This window comes from Rhinoraja longicauda, chromosome 20, assembly GCF_053455715.1.
Source record: "Rhinoraja longicauda isolate Sanriku21f chromosome 20, sRhiLon1.1, whole genome shotgun sequence".
NCBI lineage: Eukaryota > Metazoa > Chordata > Chondrichthyes > Rajiformes > Arhynchobatidae > Rhinoraja > Rhinoraja longicauda.
The window spans coordinates 31,607,708-31,627,508 of record NC_135972.1 but is presented as its reverse complement, the minus strand read 5'-3'; the positions used below and the strand labels follow the sequence as shown (position 1 = coordinate 31,627,508).

Here is a 19,801-nt window from a genome sequence, read left to right as displayed (position 1 = left end):
ATTTTGTTTCCTTCATTAACCTTACCCTTCATTAGCTTATCCATATCAGTACAGTACTGTAAAGCTGTTATCCAATACATGTTGCACTTGACAGGTGACAGTTAATTAAAATACTGGTTTATCCAATGCAAGGATGGATTCTCCTTTGTCATTGTCCTAATGTTTGCTCAGGCACTGGTCAGTGGTACCCTGATGTTAGTGCACTGCAGGTGCTCCTTCAGGCGAAGATCTGATCTTGCTCCAGAAGCACTTTCAGTGCTTCCCGGAATGTCACCTTGCCCTCTCATTTAATACAGCTCTCAGTCTGGCCATTTTCTACAAGCTGCCCTTCTGCTGGCTTGGCTGCTAGCTTTATAGTACTAGTTACAGACACATGCCAGTTCATTTGAGATACAGTAAACCTTGGTTTATAATGGACCATGGTGCGGGGGGAATGGTCTTCATTATTGCCAATTGTTCACTGTAACCGAGTAAGTTATTATCATTGCATATATGTAGTTGAAACAAAGAACTGCAGATGATGGTTAATATGTAAAAGGACACAAAGTGCTAGAGTAACTCAGCGGGTCAGGCATCTCTGGAGAACATGGATGGGTGACGTCAGGACCCTTCCTCACACTGTTTAAACCTGGTGAGTTACTGCAGCATGTTGTGTCATTCCACCTTAAAACCAGGCGTCGATGTTGCTGGTCTACATTTCTTCACCAGCCACCACATAGAGCGGTTGACGCGGTTGTTGTTGCCGATCACGTTGTAGCCCCTGGCCGTCAGCTTTCTTCAGGCTGCTGCCAATGACAAGATGCGCTCGGTCACTGTGCGGGTCCCTCCCCTTTCACCAGCTGCTGTTTCTTCCCGTCGACCGTTGCTTAGTCTGCTCCCTGTTTCCTCTTCCTTCTTCTCCACTGCAGTCGCCGACATCTTCCAAGATGGCCTATGTTGGTGGAGAAGGTGGTGGAGGGGGGTGGGGAGAGTGACGGGAGAAGGAGGATGAGGCGGAGGACAAAGCAAAGGCCAACAGGAAGAAGCAGCAGCTGGTGAGAGGGGAAGGAGCCCCACGATGACCGAGCGTGTCCTATCGGTGGCGGCGGCCTGAAGACAACGTTGACCCCAGGGGTTACAATGTGAGCTGCAACAACAACTGTGACAACCGGACTGTGCAGTGTGCTCGCTGGGCTCGCTGTTGCACCTTGTGAGCAGCGGTTGTGTTGACAGATCCGTCTGCTATAACCCAAATCTGTTATAAAGGCGTCTGTTAAAACGAGGGTTTACTGTATTTCTATCTCCATTCGCTTTCACAGTTGTGATACTGCTCTAATAGAGAGGCTGCCAAGGAATGAAAGTGCAGAAGTGTCGAGAACTGAGGGATTATTTTGGCAGCATAATGCTGCCTTTTTCAATACGATCAATTATATCAAATTGCTCTTAGAACAAAATGTCTCAGAACAGTACAGCACAGGAATGGGCCCATTGGCCCCAAGTCTTGCCAAGTTAAACTGATCGCATCTGCCTGTACACAAACCAAATTCTTGCACTATTCCCTGCACTTCCATGTGCCTATCTAAAAGCCTCCTAACTGCCACTATCGTATCTGTCTCCACCAAGACCCCTGGCAATGGTTTCCAGGCCCCCATTATTCTCTGTGTAAGAAATAAACTTGCCCTGCACATCTCCTTTAAACCTTCCCCTCACGCATAGCTGTGCCCTGTAGTGTGGGACATTTCTGGTTCTGACTGTCGATCCTCTCAAAGAATACCTGTTGTTGTCACTCCCAACCCAAACAGAATTTAATAGGCATTGTCCATTCTGCAGCCGCACGGCTGAAAGTGGTGATGTCTTGGTAAAGAACTGAGATGTCTTGCTAAATGTTCATTTAGAACTGAGATGAGGAAAAACTTTTTCAGTCAGAGAGTTGTGAATCTGTGGAATTCTCTGCCTCAGAAGGCAATGGAGGCCAATTCTCTGAATGCATTCAAGAGAGAGCTGGATAGAGCTCTTAAGGATAGCGGAGTCAGGGGGTATGGGGAGAAGGCAGGAATGGGGTACAGATTGAGAATGATCAGCCATGATCACATTGAATGGTGGTGCTGGCTCGAAGGGCCGAATGGCCTCCTCCTGCACCTATTGTCTATTGTCTATTGTCTATAGAATCTGTAGCTTGGTACCGAGAGCATCACTTGCATTGATCTCCTTTTAAGGCATTTGCACACCGCTCTTAAGTCTCCATCAACTTTTTTCCATATGACTCATTCTCACGCCCTTTTCCCAAACCTGTCATTCACTCGCTCTTTCCTTACTACCCTCACCCCCATCTCCACCCACGTCCTGATCACGATTTCCTTCTTCACCCAGATCCCAACCCACTGGCCTTCTTCAGCAATTGCTGGATGCTAACTTCTGTCGTACCAGAATTTACATGTCCCACCACTGGGAAACAAACTCTTGTTCCTGGAGTTACTTTAAACATGAATCAGTGCCTTTTATTTCCAGTATTAAAATTCCACAAGCCTTAATGCTTAAAAAGTTCTAAAAAGAAAGATGTCTGTAAACAACTTTGCTGGGATCCCTCATGTAACTGTTTACAAATCAACAAGCCTTACTGATAAGATCTAGTCATTTTGTGGCTGATATCTACACTTAGTCAGACGATATTCAGGAAGAATGAGCTCCCAGGCTCACTGAGAGGGACCTTGAGAGACTGTATAACATCACCAATATATCTGTTTAAGTGGGGCAAAGTGGCCTTCTACGGCCACAGCCAAGCAAGAAATTGTCAAGAGGGGTCTCCAACGATACAAGTGCAGCCAACAAACGCCTGCACTTTGAGAAGCCCACAGTGACAGCAAATGACCCTGGGCAATTTGTTTGCTTTTGTGAGCTGGTGGAGAACATTTGAAAGTCTAGAAAATGGGCATTGCTCATCAGTTTTGGTGGGAGCAATGCAATTGAAGATGGAGGGAAGCGGGTTACTAGAGAGTGAGACGTAAGCAGAGAAGCTGTGAGCTTCCAGTGTGATTTCTAGGCCACTCTGTTTTCCTCTACGTGATCTGCACTAACAATGCAGAAGGAAAGTCCTGCCACACATTTAAGTGGATTCAGTAGCTCCCGCAAGTCCATCGTATTTTAGCTTGCACATGAAGGAGATATCCACTCAAAACTCATCACTGTTCGCATATTTTGGTTCATTGAAATTGTATTTATTAAATGCTGTGTAACATTCCACAATTCCACAATTCCACAATTCATCCTCCTATGCTAACTGTACAGCATGAAAGTGAATGAGAAATGATGGGAAAATATATATATTTATATCTTTCTTATATAATGTACGATTAGAATGTTTTTTAAAATGTTTCTTAAATGAAGCTTTAATAATAAAATGCTCCATTAATCAGGAATTTCATTTGATAGATGCTCAAAAAATGTGTTGGTTCATTTAAGCCATTCGCTTCCACAAATGAACGATGTACTTTGGCCTGCATGTTGTTTAAAAGATGATTTAATCATATATTTTCTTGCGTGTGCAGTCCAAATCTAGTGTTGAAGAAAATGAGGAAATCTGACTTTTATCACTTATCTTTATTTATTTATTTCAGCAAATTTATGATATGCAATAATTTATAGTGAAATTCCCTAGGGTTCAACCCGTCAAAAGCTTTCTTTCTTCAGTATTTTGAAAATAGCAATGCTTTAACATATTCAAGATAATTCTGCACTTATATCTTTATAATTTGACGAATTGTATCTGTGAAGTAGGTTAACGCATCAGGTTTGAAGTTGATTATAGATAGCTGACATAATTATGCCTAATATTTAGGATTTTATTTTCATTTGGATGTTAGCTATTATGACTAAACAAACAAATGTTTAGGACTTCTGAAAATGTCAACAAACTTTGGAAGCAAACTTCAGGGCAGATTCACAGACAAATTTATTGTGTTGTTCTGTCATAATGTGGAAAAGCAATTTTATGGAAAATAGTTTTCTACATAATGAAACATTTTTCTTGAATATAGGTAACAACTGTTACCCTTCAAGGTTTGCCAGGCTGCAGCCTGTCCACGTTCTCACAGTGTCCAAGAATAAAGTCACTAACCCTCCGAAACTGTGGATTGCAGACATTGGAGGGGGTCAATAATTGCAAACGTTTAAAATACATTGATGTACAGGTAATAAAAAAACCCATTTACTATTAAATAACTATTGGTTTATACCAACTGGAGTTGTGCATTATTCTTGCTCGTTGTAGCCACCCATTTATCAAAATCTCAATTAAATAAATTTGTTAAAATTGAGACACCTATATCACTCTTTCATAATTAAGTAATTCATATTTAACCAATATTTCCTAAAAGATTCCTAGGGCAGCACAGTGGCGCAGTGATAGAGTTGCTGCTTTACAGTGCCAGGGATCCATGTTCAATCCTGACCATGGGTGCTGTCTGTATGGAGTTTGTACATTCTCCCAGGGGCCATGTGGGTTTTCTCCGGGTGCTCCGGTTTCCTCCCACATCCCAATAATTAACCCTAGTGTGTAGAATAAAACTAGTGTACGGGTGATAGCTGGTCAGCGCAGACTCAGTGGGCCGAAGCACCTGTATCCACGCTGTATCTCGAAACTAAACTTAACTAAACTAAAAGAAAGACAACTATTCCTTTATAGTTTCTTCTTTTTATTAGTTTTGTTTACCAAAGGTGTTGCACGGCATTTATATTACAACTGGACCATTCTTTCCTCATCTGGAAGGGGCTGAAATAGTTTTCATTTATCTTATTCAAAGCAAGCATACTTTACGAATTAGCCTTAAATTTACCTTGAGATGTTTAGAAAATATTTCTCATGTGCATGGATTTTGGTCTTATAGGGAGAGACAGGTCGTGATAAATTTGCACCATTTTGGCAATGGCAAACTTCACTCAAGGCTATCCCTTATATTATGGGGAAATGACTATCTAGATATAAACAGTCAGAGAGTTGTGAATCTGTGGAATTCTCTGCCTCAGAAGGCAGTGGAGGCCAATTCTGAATGCATTCAAGAGAGAGCTAGATAGAGCTCTTAAGGGTAGCAGTCAGGAGATACGGGAAGAAGGCAGGAACGGGGTACTGATTGAGAATGATCAGCCATGATCACATTGAATGGTGGTGCTGGCTCGAAGGGCCAAATGGCCTACTCCTGCACCTATTGTTTATTGTCTATTGTCTAAACTGCATCCTCCTCACCTGTACATTTGTGGTAACATTACATAACGTTCACATAGCAACATACATGTTGCGGGAGGAAGAGTATTTCTGTTAAATTATTTCAGAGTCAAGTCTGACACTCAGAGAATGACAGGTGACATTGTTACTAATTAACAATGCTTGTAAAGACTGTAGGAAAGGTTTACAAAGAAAATATTTATCAATTTAAAGATAAGCACAATAAAGGAAAAGGTATGTGCTCTCATGTCCCTAAGTGTTTGAGTTTCATTGAATTCATGACCCCTTTGCTAAAAACAGACAGAACAAAAGGCAATTGACTTATCAGAGATACATGTGAGCGATACCATCAGATTGTAGAATATCCTCTTCACCGCCTGATTAGAACAAGAACAAAGAGACCATGTATTTCCAAGATTCCCATGAAGTAATGAAGTGGGAATTCCCATGAAGTGACTATAATCTATCCACTAAAATTAAAATTTGAAAAGGAGTAATAATAAGATAATCAATATAAATTACTTATTGAATTATCATGACAAGAACCTGAATGTACAATTTTAAATGATATCTCAAAATCCTTTTCATTTACATAGGAAAATAACATCAAGAATATCCACTGCCTTGAATTAGATGATCTCTGCATTCTTCTGCTTAGTCATAATCAGATCACTTCTATTCATGGTCTGGAAAAATGTAGCAACCTACGGATCCTTGAATTATCACACAATAACATCACTCGGATAGGTGAGCAATTTATGGCTTCGAGCGTTTGGCTTTACCTATGGTCTGTTCTGATTTGTTCAAGTTATTTTTCAGTGCATTTTCTGGTGTAGTTGTTCCTTGTTCTCCTTGGTGAGTTGGGTTGCCAGCATTGCTTCCAAGAATAGGGAACGGGTTATTAGTGGAGGTTGTTGACATTTTATCTAGGTTGCATCTCTGTTCACCTTGCTCTGACCTTCTGAATGCCTGCTGGTGATTATACCCAATAACTGCCAGAATTTACAAAGTGGCTTGGATGGATGGAGGCGCCCAGCTGCAGCAATCCACCCATTTCTCAACCCGCCTGTGAAGAATTTTGCTTTGTCCTTCAGCCCAATATAGAGTACAGTGTGGCAGTGATATCTCCTGGCAGATGACAGTCACCATTAGTGATCCACGCAGCACCAGCAGTGAATTGGTGCACCTAGTTTGCTTAATGTTAGATTTTTTTAGATTTAGAGATACACCACGGAAACAGGCCCTTCGGCCCACCGGGTCCGCGCCACCCTGCGATCCCCGCACATTAACACTATCCTACATACCTAGGGACAATTTTTACATTTGCCCAGCCAGTTAACTTACAAACCTGTACGTCTTTGGAGTGTGGGAGGAAACCGAAGATCTCGGAGAAAACCCACGCAGGTCACGGGGAGAACGCACAAACTCCGTACAGACGGCGCCCGTAGTCAGGATCGAACCTGAATCTCTGGTGCTGCATTCGCTGTAAGGCAGCAACTCTACCGCTGCGCCATCGTGCCGCCCTCATTCACGTCTTATGAGATGCCTATAGTAACTGTCTGATCTGTACTCTCTGGTCGGCCTGCCTGATCTTGCTCTCTTCCCAACCGTCTATCCCGAACCTTGTCCAAGACCCAGTGCCCTGGATTCTGGCTGACAGCCAGAATTGGCATCATATAAGGCCCTGCTATCCTGGATGTCCCAATCACAACATCAGAAGATAGAGTGGGTAAAGTAAACCATGTCAGCATTATGACAATGACCATGAGCACGAGAGCAGCAAAAATTTGAATCACAGCCTGTAATCAAGAAAGCGTCCCAAGCTGCTGGGCTGCAGAATTGTAGCTGTAATAATTAGGAAACTAAAATCCTCCTCCCTTTGAACTGCAGCCACAGCTCCGTGCAACACCTGATCACCATATATAGGGATTCTCAGTCAATCATCATCTAGTGGGACATCACTCGTTTCCCTTTCAAAGCAGGAAATCCCATATGATGGTGGACATCGGGGAGCCCTGTTAGTAAATGTTGTTTTGCACAAACTTCCTCACATAAGAGTTAGGATTGATCAGGAGCCCAACGAGCAGAGAACAGACGCACTGCAGAGGCCCAGAGGAAACGCACCGCGCGCAAGGCTCGGGCTACCTCCACTTCCACTGCAGCACCCATCCACTTGTGTCCTACGTGTGGGCGCGAATTGGCCTCAGCAGTCACTTCCGGACCCACAGTCACCAATCCTCCAACTGAAAGTGAAGTCATGGTCATCTTCGAACCCGAAGGACGAACAACAGGATTGATCTAGAAATGGACTCAGAAATTTTGCGTTCATTTAAGAGTACGTTATTTCTATTAGTGGAATATAAACACTTTTAGCTACATCATTAGAAGCTTTTTCAATGCTGTTTGGACTGGTCTGCTGATTGCTGGCCCTCCACACCTCCATCATGCTCTTTGCTTTCTTTGCTTTCAAAATGGAAAAAGTGACATCCTGTATCAAAATGTTTTGAGCGAGCAAGTTTCCCTCTAAATACAGAAAACCCCATACGATGCAGGATATTTGGAGCCTTCTTAGTAAATGTTGTTTTGCACAAACGTCATCACATAAGAGTCAGGATTGATCAAGATGCAGTGCCCTCCATAATGTATGGGACAAATACCCAGCATTTATTTATTTGCCTCCATACTCCACAATTTGAGATTTGTAATAGGAAAAAATCACATGTGGTTAAAAAGTGCACATTGTACGTTTTTCATTAAGGCCATTTTTATACATTTTGGTTTCACCATGTAGAAATTACAGCAGTGTTTATACATAGTCCCCCGATTTCAGGGCACCATAATGTTTGGGATACAGCAATGTAAATGAAAGTAGTTATGTTTAGTATTTTGTTGCATATCCTTTGCATGCAATGACTGCTTGAAGTCTGCGATTCATGGACATCACCAGTTGCTGGGTGTCTTCTCTGGTGATGCTCTGCCAGGCCTGTATTGTAGTCATCTTTAGCTTATGTTTGTTTTGGCTGCTAATCCCCTTCAGATTTCTCTTCACCATATAAAAGGCATGCTCAATTGGGTTCAGATCGGGTGATTAACTTGGCCAGTCAAGAATTGACCATTTTTGAGCTTTGAAAAACATCTTTGGTGCTTTAGCAGTATGTTTTGAGGCATTTGTTTGAGCTTAAGCAGATAGGATGTGTCTATACATTTCAGAATTCATTATGCTACTACCATCAGCAGTTATATCATCAATGGAGATAAGTGAGCCAGTACCTTCAGCAGCCATACATGCCCAGGCCATAACACCCCCACCACCGTGTTTCACAGATGAGGTGGTATGCTTTGGATCTTGGGCAGATCCTTCTCTCCTCCATACTTTGCTCTTCCCATCACTCTGATATAAGTTAATCTTCATCTCATCTGTCCACAAGACTTTTTTTCCAGAACTGTGGTTGCTCTTTTAAGTACTTGGCAAACTGTAACCTGGCCTTCCTATTTTTGCGGCTGACCAGTGGTTTGCATCTTGCAGTGTAACCTCTGTATTTCTGTTCATGAAGTCTTCTGCGGATAGTGATCATCGACAAATCCACACCCGACTCCTGAAGAGTGTTTCTGATCTGTCGGACAGGTGTTTGCGGATTTTTCTTTATTATAGAGAGAATTCTTCTGTCATCAGTTGTGGAGGTCTTCCTTGGCCTGCCAGTCCCTTTGCGATTAGTAAGCTCACCAGTGCTGTCTTTCTTCTTAATGATGTTCCAAACAGTTGATTTTGGTAAGCCTAAGCTTTGTCTGATGTCTCTAACAGTTTTATTCTTGTTTCCCAGTCTCATAATGGTTTCTTTGACTTTCATTGGCACAACTTTGGTCCTCATGTTGATATACAGCAATAAAAGTTTTCAAAGGCGAAGGAAAGACTGGAGGAAAGACTAGGTGCTGAGAGCTCTCTTATACCTGCATTAAGGAGGCAATTAAACACACCTGAACAATTACAAACGCCTGTGAAGCCATGTGTCCCAAACATGATGGTGCCCTGAAATCGGGGGACTATGTATAAACATAGCTGTAATTTCAACATGGTGAAACCAAAATGTGTAAAAATGGCCTTTAATAAAATCTGACAATGTGCACTTCAATCACATGTGATTTTTTTTCTATTACAAATCTCAAATTGTGGAGTGCAGAGACAATAAATAAATGATGGGTCTTTGCCCCAAACATTATGGAGGGCACTGTATGAACTCAGAAATGTTGCATTCATTTAAGAGTACTGTTCTCATAATAGTGGAATAGAAACACTTTTCTACTTCCACATGGCGAGAGCTTAGAAATTGTGATACACAAATGCATAGAGTAAGTGCTGGTAAAAATTAACTATGGAACTATGGAACTTAGATAGAGCTCTAGGGGCTTTTGGAATCAAGGGATATGGGGAGAAGGCAGGCACAGGTTACTGATTGTAGATGATCAACCATGATCACAATGAATATGGCGGTGCTGGCTTGAAGGGCTAAATGGCCTCCTCCTGCACCTATTTTCTATGTTTGTATGTTTTTATGAATGTAAATTGGACTAATTGGTTTTACGAATATTGATTCATTTGTTTATTTTATTTGTAATTTTCTAGGTGGTCTGGAATCTCTGAAGAAACTCCAGAGACTGGTTATAGATCATAACCAGTTGATAAACACCAAAGGTTTAAGTGAAACTCCTACCCTTCTTTACCTGAATTGTTCCTTTAACCATCTCAGCAGCATTGAAGGTATTGATAACTGTGGACTTCTTCAAACTTTGAAGTTACAAAACAACAACCTTTCTGAGGTAACGTAACAAATGTATAGTTGATTGTTAACTAAGTGAAAATAAAGCAATTTAGAATAATGTTCAAAATGCTGCACCTAGAGCCTCGCGTTCTTTATGCACTAGGATTAGTTGATGTAAGAGAGAATGCATGAGGAACAGCTAGGAGTGACCAGTCTGAAGAAGGGTCTCGACCCAAAACGACACCCATTCCTTCTCCTGAGATGCTGCCTGACCTGCTGAGTTACTCCAGCATTTTGTGAATAAATACCTTCGATTTGTACCAGCATCTGCAGTTATTTTCCTAAGCTAGTAGTGACCACAACTTAACATGATCAAAAGATCCTGGAATGTTGCTGTCAGTTGCCAAAGCAAAGCTTAAACTATATAAATTATCATAAGCTGATTCCTGAGATGAGACTACTGCATTTGAAAAAACCCCACTCCAAGGCATCAATTTAATGATATATATTTTGCACTTAATTGTGTGTGTTCATTCTGCCCCAGCCAGTTTTATGCCAGAAGTATGTGTTGTTGCCGGCCTATGACACAAATACATATAATCTATTGAGAAGTAATTCAGCTGAATGCTTTAAATTGTTATCAGTGAATATGCTGTAATTTTTTAATTATCACATCGATGCATAATTTGCTGCCAATATAAATAGGGAAAATGGCACTGATTACACAGCAACTTCAAGTATGGGCACATCTGCCATTAAACACAGAAGTGCAAACACTGCTTTGTGTTGCTCTGCTGTCCGTTCCACAAGTGGCATCTGGCTGCCTACCTCATGATTCCAATGATCTGGCTGCCTACCTCATGATTCCAATGATCTGGCTGCCTACCTCATGATTCCAATGATCTGGCTGCCTACCTCATGATTCCCATGATCTGGCTGCCTACCTCATGATTCCCATGATCTGGCTGCCTACCTCATGATTCCAATGCAATAAACATATTGATGATGCATTGTTACCACAGTAGATACAAATTAAATTTGGTCGAGAAAATTGGCCTTCCCGTTCCAAGTGTTCTTTTAAACATATAATTAATGTTATTTGCATCATGAGTTTCATTTTCTGTCACTGTAAAGGTTATGCTGTCGGAAGTGTGGAAGCTCTTAAAAGTTTTTATTGTTGGTAACTTCACCACCAATTTTCATCCTGCACTCAAATTTACTTGGACTATCTCCGACACCACCCTCCCCTTTCCTGATCTCACAGTCTCCATCAGGAAATAGACTAATAACTGACGTCTATTACAAACCCACTGACTCCCACAACTATCTCGACTACACTTCTTCCCACCCTGATCCTGCAAAGACTCTATCCTCTACTCCCAAATCCTCCGTCTACGCCGCATCTGCGCCCAAGAGGAGGTGTTCCATACTAGGACATCCGAGGGAATGGGGGTTCCCCTCTCCCATCATAGATGAGGCCATCACTCGTGTCTCCTCAGTACCCTGCAGTTCCGCCCTTGCTCCTCCTCCTCCTGGTCCAACAAAGACAGACCCCCAGTCCTTACCTTCCACCCCATCAGCCGTTACATACAAAACATAATCCTCCAAAATTTCCGCTACCTTCAACGGGATCTCGCCACTCTCCACATTTTCCCATCTCCACCCCTTTCCGCCTTCCGCAGCGACCAAACCCTCCACAACTCCCTAGTTAACTCATCCCTTCCCAACCAAACCACCCCCCTCCCCAGGTATCTTCCCCTGCAACCGCAGGAGATGCAACACATGTCACTATACCTCCTCCTTTGACTCTGTCCAGGGACCCCAACAGTCCTTTAAGGTTAGGCAGAGTTCACTTGCACCTCCTCCAACCTCATCTACTGTATCTGTTGTTCAAGATGTGGACTCTTATACATCGACGAGACCAAGCGCAGACTGGCGATCGTTTCGTGGAACACCTTCGCCCAGCCCGCCTGAACCAACCTGATCTCCCGGTTCCTGGACACTTTAATTCTCCTTCCCATTCCTACACAGACCTTTCTGTCCTAGGTCTCCTCCATTGTCAGAGTGAGGCTAAATGCAAATTGGAGGAACAGCATCGCATATTTCACTTGGGCAGCTTACAGCCCAGTGGTATGAATATTGATTTCTCTCACTTCAGGTAGCCCCGGCATTCCCTCTCTCTCTATCCCTCCCCCACCCAAGTCACACTAGCGTCTCATTTTCACCCGACAAACAGCTAACAATGGCCTGTTCCTTTATCATCGTTACTTTATTGCATATCTTTCATTCAGTTTCAGGCAGTTTGCAGCCCAGTGGTATGAACATCGACTTCTCCAACTTTAGATAGTTCCTCTGTCCCTCCCTTCCCCTCCTCCTTCCCAGATCTCCCTCTATCTTCCTGTCTCCACCTATATCCTTCCTTTGTCCCGCCCCCCTGACATCAGTCTGAAGAAGGGTCTCGACCCGAAACGTCACCCATTCCTTCTCTCCCGAGATGCTGCCTTACCTGCTGAGTTTCTCCAGCATTTTGTGAATAAATCGATTTGTACCAGCATCTGCAGTTATTTTCTTATATATCTTTCATTCATTGTTCTTTATCTGTCCACATCACCGTCTGTTTCTCTCATTTCCCTTATCCCAAACCAGTCTGAAGAAGGGTCTCGACCCAAAACATCACCCATTCCTTCTCCAGCTTTTTGTGTCTATCTTCCTATATATGAGTGCACACAATCAGAAATCCTAATGAGTAGGAATGCTATTTCCAATCAATTGAACAGAGAAGGTAACAGGAAGGGACCAAGATAAATTTTAATAAAGTTACATCCTTATACATGATTTAAGTTTAGCTGAATATTTGAAATTGTTTTTAATATTTCTTAAGTGGTTTTAATAATTTTCAGGGTTTTTTAAATATTAAAAGCATTGGGAATCATTCCTAGCTTTTGGCAAGGTAAGGCAGAGGCAGAGGGTGTTGACTAACTGGTTGCAAGGAATTTTCTCAAATTCTTTCTAGACTGAGCCTTTTCACCTCCCGCTCTCAATCTGATGTAATTTACGCACAACAAACCCTGCTACCATGCAGAGCTTCACCACAGTGGATCTGGCCGCTACTTTGCTGAGAGTTGACCCAAGAATTTGCCATGCTTTATATTAGCATCTATGGAAAGAGAAATAAAGTAAATATTTCAAGTTAACACTTCTGGAAAAAGTTCTGTTAAGGAAAGGTGCAAACATGGCAATTGGGTAGGTCACAGTGTGCTTCTGACAGGAAATTACAACTTTTGTGTAATTAATTGAAGCAGAATGTTGCAATTCAGAAGAATATTTTGCAAGATTGCTTTACTAGCCATTGCAATTTTAAGGTGTCAGTCATGTTCCTATGGTAGCATTTTTCACTCATAAATCTGAAAAATTTAGTTTCATCTCCACTCCAGAGAATTGTACAGATAAGCCTGGTGGAATACTGAAGGAATACTGCACTTTTGGAGATATTATTTTTTGGTTGAGACTTAAAAGTGATACCTGCAGAGTTAAAGATATAAAAGAAGATCAATCCAAATACAAAGTGCCACAGATGCTAGAAGTCTGAAATTAAAGCAGTAAGTCGTGAAAGTCAGATCTGGCAGCATCCATACATATAAATTTAGATATGATTATATTCCTCAATGAACAATACGCCATTGCTCACTTGGAATCTTTGTGCATATGATTGACTAAGATTTTTCCTAAATAACAACAGCAAATTTTACAGTTCATTCCATTTCATGAAGAAAGTCGCCATATTATCTATATCTTCCAGTCAACTCAGCCTTTGGCACAAAAGTTAGATGCCGTGATGGTTACCAAAGAGGAAAATGATCAAATAAATAAAGCAGGATACCAGTTCAATGTAAAGTACATTTAACAATGGTATGATCCTTTTATAATCTAAAATGGATAGATGGAACTTTTCAGAATTCCTTTCACCCTTTTACAGTTACCCAGATTTGGAAATCACGTATTGCTGCGTGACTTGCATTTGGATGACAATAGTATCTCCACTCTGAAAGAGCTGTCTGATTACTGGCTGCCAATGCTTCAACGTCTCTCTGTTTCTCGGAACAGGTAAGGTTTAGTATAACAGTGACTTTAAATGTAGCTTGGGTTTCTTAAACATCTGATAAGTACAATGCTACACAAGTTTCTAGGTTTGGTTTATTAATGCATTGCATGAACTTTGTCATTTAATAATGAGGGTGGTGCGTTTATGGAATGAGTTGCCAAAGAAAGTGGTCAGGACAGGCACAATAGCAATATTTAAAAGATATTTGGACAGGTGCAAGCAGAGGATAGGTTTGAGGAATATAGTGCAAATGTGGGGAAATGGGACTAGCTCTAATGGGCATTTTGGTCAGCATGGGAGAGATGGGCCAAAGACCTGTCTACATGCTCAATAATTACTCTATGACACTCTGACTCTATATTCATGATTGCCATAAATTAATATTATAATGCATGTAACATGGCCCACTTGGTTTTGAAGTAAATTGATCAGTAACATTTGTTGGAGTGGAGTGGGTGTGGGGGAGAAGAGTGCATATCGAAACGCAATATGGTATTTGAAAGATCGAATGAAGAACTGACACTGATTACAATGTTCCATTTTAATCATACCCTGTTGTATAAAAAGATAAAATGATCAAATAAGGTCATGCTTTTATTCACCTAAATCTACACGACTCTTTTCAAGAGGCACTGGAGATGTTGTGGCAGGCTTAGCTAGTATTTCTCTAGTTCTAACTTGATAAAGGTATGATATATGATTTATGGTGTACTAGTCAATAAAGGCTAGTCCACCCAGTGGTTTTCCAAGCACTTTATCCATCTGTACCTTCATCCTCGGAAATTTGTGGATGTACATTTCAAGATTCCTCCGTTGTTACATTATTTAATATCTAACCGGTTATCTTATTTCTTGCTGTTTATCTTACTTGATCCTTCCAAACACATTACATGATGCTTAAAAAATAAAATCAACTGCAGATGCTGGAAATCTGAAATAAAAACAGAAAATGCTGGAAACACTCAATGGGAAGAAAAGGAGACACTTTAGATGTAAACTGCAGAAAGAGTGGCAGAGGGGTGAAGTAATGAACAGGATAATGGCAATATCTTCGATCAGATTATTTGAATTCTGGTCTTTCATTTAGCACCATCCCTTTTGTCACATGTTAAACTAAGCTAGCCTCTTTTTCCTATTTTCCCCGTCGTATGTTATCAGAGGTAACGCAGCCACAACAGCCTTTGATCCCGCTCTTTAATCTGCAACCTACCTCCCTATATTCAAGTCACCAAATCTCATCCCTCTATTTACCTATGTTGTTAAGATTAGTGTGGATTACAAACTCTGTCTGTTTACACTCACCCCTTTAGAATACTCTGTACTTATTCTGTGGCATAATTAATCCCAGCACCAGCAAAGTAATGCACCATCCTAGATTTGCATCTACAGCCATAGAAGCACCTATCTGTTCCATTCATGTAAAATCTCCTACCATTATTCCTCTTAGATTTTTGCTTCTCCGTTTCTCTAGTGCAGCTAAGCCAACCAAGTGTCATGATATTGACTTTGTTTGGATTCCTTAGGGATTTTAGTGGGTTGTGGCAAGTATTAGAATTTATCTAGTTGAAGTTCATTTTTGTAAGTATTTGAAATTGATTTTTGAGGTTTTACAAATGCTCATTCTCTGATCGTCCAAAAGATTAACTGAGATAAAATAAACTCCTTGTCAAATAAAATATGCTATTAAACAGACACAATGGAACAATTATATCCTCATAGTATATTTATTGTCGTCAAATTATGAAAAAACTCTAGCTTTTTTTTTGGGGCCACTTTTACAGCAGGCAAAATTGGGCTTATCCAGATGTAGGACCTGACCTGAAATGCCCAGGATAGTGGTGTCAGCTGTAAACTTGTACATGGAGTTCATGCCATCGCCCTTTGTAACTTAGTTGCTTATTTCACAATATTCTCTCCAATAATAAAAAGGTATTGCTCTGGGCTTAAGGCTGTCTGTGCTAGGCCTCTCCTTCCCATTATAACTCGCCCTTTGTTTAACAAAATTAATATGAACTTTTATATGGGAATGCCAAATAGCTTGTATTCGTGTTGTTTTTAATATTGACCTAACTTAGCTCCACGTTTAAATCAAACTTCAGCCTTAATCTCAATTCAAGATAATTGGTTCACCTGATTTCTGTAGTCTACTTGGAAGTTAATTTGTTTACAATGGATACCCAAGATAGCCTCATTTTCTGAGTAGAATATTGCAAAACCTTTCCTCTTCTACATTGGAACATGTAATAATGAACTGCGGCTCCAATATCCAATTGGAAGTCAGGTTTGTTGCTTTCTATCTCGGCAAGCCAAGGACCACAATTTTGCATTGCCTTTTTCTGTGGTAAAAAAAAGGAAAATTAATCTAATTTTTGTCAGTCTTATCTCGTGGTATGTGTCCCTTCCACAAGTTCTTTTTTAAACATAGATATAAAACAAAGATAATTTAACCCCTATCATATGTTACTTTCCACTATGAAAAGATGTTATGGGTTTTGTATTTTCTTTCCCTAAAATGAGAACAGTTTACTAAATGGTCTAATCCTTTGCCGGTATGACATTTAAAATTCTAACGAATATTAGTCCGTTGCTAATTAGTGTAACTACACTTGGTGCATTATTCTAACACACGCCTGTTTATTCTAACACAAAAGCAAAATAAAAACAGAAAATGCAGAAAACACTCAGCACTTGTGGAGAAAGAAACAGAAATTATGTTTGAGTTGATGACCTTCCATCAGAATCTGGAAAAGTTTTAATAAATGCATGTTTTGGGATACAAAGAGTAGAGGTGGAGAGAATGAAGAAATGTCTATGACAGAGTGAAGACTAAGAGGCACAGAAACGACACTGGTGGTGGTGTTGCTGGGTGAGAGGGTGGAATTAACAAGCCTTTGTCATTCTTTCTGCACCATCATTGTACTATTCTGAAATAATGAGTTTCTTTCAACTCACATTTTCTTCCTTGTTTGAACTAATTTCTCAAATATTTTTGTCTTTAGAGGGGCTAGGAATAACCTGATTTCTGACCAATACATAATGTTTTGGTCTGAAAGTATTCAGCAAAGCTGTGTTAATTTGTACATTTAACATAATCGGAAATCATGGATAAACCATGAAGTCCACTCCCAGATGAATTCCAAGTCTGCAGTGTTCAAGTCAAACTATCCCGAGTGGTACAAGAAATCAATTTATGACCTGGGCAGTATGACTGGCAACAATGGGTCCCTCTCCGATGAGCTCAATGCATTCTATGCTCATTTTGAACAAAAGGTCAGTACAATTACATAATCTGCCAAGGTGCACTTATATCCACGGCCACAGTCATAGTTGTCAGATGGGCCTTCTTGAGAGTGAACACATGGAAAGCAACTGAGGTAGATGAAGACCCCAACTGCATCCTTAGGACTTGGGCAGACAAGTTGGCAGGAGTATTTATGGACGTTTAACCTTTCCCTACTCAATGCTGAGGAGAGCAGCTGCTTTGAGGAGAGCACTATGATCCTGGTGCCAAAGAAAAGCAGGGTAGTGTGCCTTAATGACCACCGTCCTGTTGTTCTGACATCCACCATCATGGTTTGACAGGCTGGTCATGGCGCACATTAACACCAGCCTCCCAAACAGCCTTGATCCAGAGCAGTTCCCCTACTGCCGTTACTGGTCCATTGCAGACAGTTTGTGGCCCTACATCATTGCTGGAACATCTGGACAACAAGAAAACCTATGTCAGACTCATATTTACTGACCACAGTCCCTTTTAACACCATAATCCCAACCAAGGTATCCCAAAATGCTGGAGTAACTCAGCAGGTTAGGCAGCATCTCAGGAGAGAAGGAATGGGTGACATTTCGGGTCGAGACCCTTCTACAGACTGGCGACAGTCTTAAGAAGGGTCTCGACCCGAAACGTCACCCATTCCTTCTCTCCTGAGATGCTGCCTGACCCGCTGAGTTACTCTAGCATTTTGTGACACCTTCGATTTGTACCAGCATCTGCAGTTATTTTCCTATAATCCCAATCAAACTCATCTCCAAACTCCTGAACCTAGGAGTCAGCACACCCCCTTTGCAACTGGATGTTTCCTGATCCATAGACCACAATCGATGAGGATAGACGACAGAACATCCTCCCCGATACGGTAATTCTCAATGTTGCTCCAACAAGGCTGTGTTCTCCAGGTCTTAAAATGCTCGCTACACATTCAAAACTGTGCGGCCAAACTCGGCATGAACTCCATTTACAAATTTACTGATGACACCACTATCGTGGGCTAGATCTTGAAATATCTTGTGACGGAGTACAGGAAGGTAGATAGAGAACTTACTAATATGATGTTATGACAATAACCACTCCCTCAATGTCAGCTGAACAAAAAACCTTGTTATCAACTTCTGGAAACGAGGTAGTCATCATCAGTGGTACTAAAGTTAAGATGGTCAGGAGCTTCAAGTTCCTAGGTGTAAATAACACCAATCTGTCTTGGACCAAACATGCTGAAGCTACAGCCACAGAAGCACACCAACACCTCAAGGATCGAGGAGCAAGGGTCATAGATATCTAGAACTGAGATAAAATATCCTTTACTCAAAGGTTGGTAAACCTGTAGAATTCTCTACACTGACAGCTCGGAGATCAAATTACTGAATATGTGTAAGAAGGAAACTGATAACTTCTAGAGGGAGGAGGAACCAAAGAATATGGGAGGAGAGGGGGATATGATATTAAATTATCGGATTAGTCTTGATCTTGTTGAATGATAGAGCAAGCTTGACCGACCAAATGCTTACTCCTATTTTTGTACAATCTTTGTAACTGAGTGTGTGGTGTCAGTAAAACCAGCTGTTTATACACATGTGATATAAGTCAGATTTCTCTCCACCATTGTTGGTAAGTAATGTATTTAACAAATCCATTTTCCTTTCTTTTTATTTCCTCTTTTATGTTCAAATAACATACCTAAACGTGAATCCTTTCAGCATGATTGATTAATCCCATCAGTGCCATCTTGTGTTCCTTAAACAGTATTCTTCTGCCATGCATATTTTGTATGATTTGTTCTCCCTTCATCTACTCGATTTGTTGACGCAAATGCACAGGGGGTTTGATAAGCAAAACTGAGTAAATCCTTTGTTCTTCTATTTTAAGGGAGTGTTTCAATGTAACTGAAACACGAGGGCAACAAGCCCAGAATAAATTTTATTTTTGTGTTTGATATATGTGGTGGAACTCTGCATGTAGGTCATTGCAAATTTGACAACTAGAAAGTTGAGTTTGAACAGAAACTGATCTTTATCAGTGATGATAACTATTAATAAAAATGGTTTGGACAAATTATGCAGATGCTAAACGGGAACTTCTTAAATCTTAAGAGTCCAATTTTAAGAAAACCCATGGTAAATTTGCATGAAATACAATATTAAACATATTAAATTGATGTATATTTCTTATGCAAACAAAGTTTAGTATTCAGTTTTTAGGAAATATGAGATAATTGGTGATTCAGATTAACAATAGAAAACCTTACAATGGGAGACAATATCTTTGATGAAGCTTCCTTCCACACAGTTTCTGCCACCATTACCAGCAGTGTACTGGCATTGGATGGTAACATGCCACCATGTTTAAATAGGTACAAGCCTCTGGCTTCCATCCATGCATGCAGATTGTTGTGCCCAGTTCTCTACTGAAAAAGTTATACCATTGTACAAATTCAAATTTATCATGTTTTATAATTCTTAAAGTGGTAC

At 40.8% G+C, this 19,801-nt stretch overlaps 1 protein-coding gene across 4 annotated transcripts in view; it reads left to right on the top strand.

Annotated features, from left to right (window-relative positions):
- The window catches only part of lrriq1 (leucine-rich repeats and IQ motif containing 1), a 153,660-nt gene that overhangs the window by 21,473 nt on the left and 112,386 nt on the right, over window positions 1-19,801 (top strand). For all 4 annotated transcript variants that reach the window (XM_078417361.1, XM_078417360.1, XM_078417359.1 and 1 more), the window contains 4 exons: window positions 4,014-4,166; window positions 5,794-5,944; window positions 9,819-10,012; window positions 13,931-14,058. In XM_078417361.1, coding sequence (XP_078273487.1) covers window positions 4,014-4,166; window positions 5,794-5,944; window positions 9,819-10,012; window positions 13,931-14,058 — 626 coding nt within the window. The remainder of the gene's footprint in view (window positions 1-4,013; window positions 4,167-5,793; window positions 5,945-9,818; window positions 10,013-13,930; window positions 14,059-19,801) is intronic.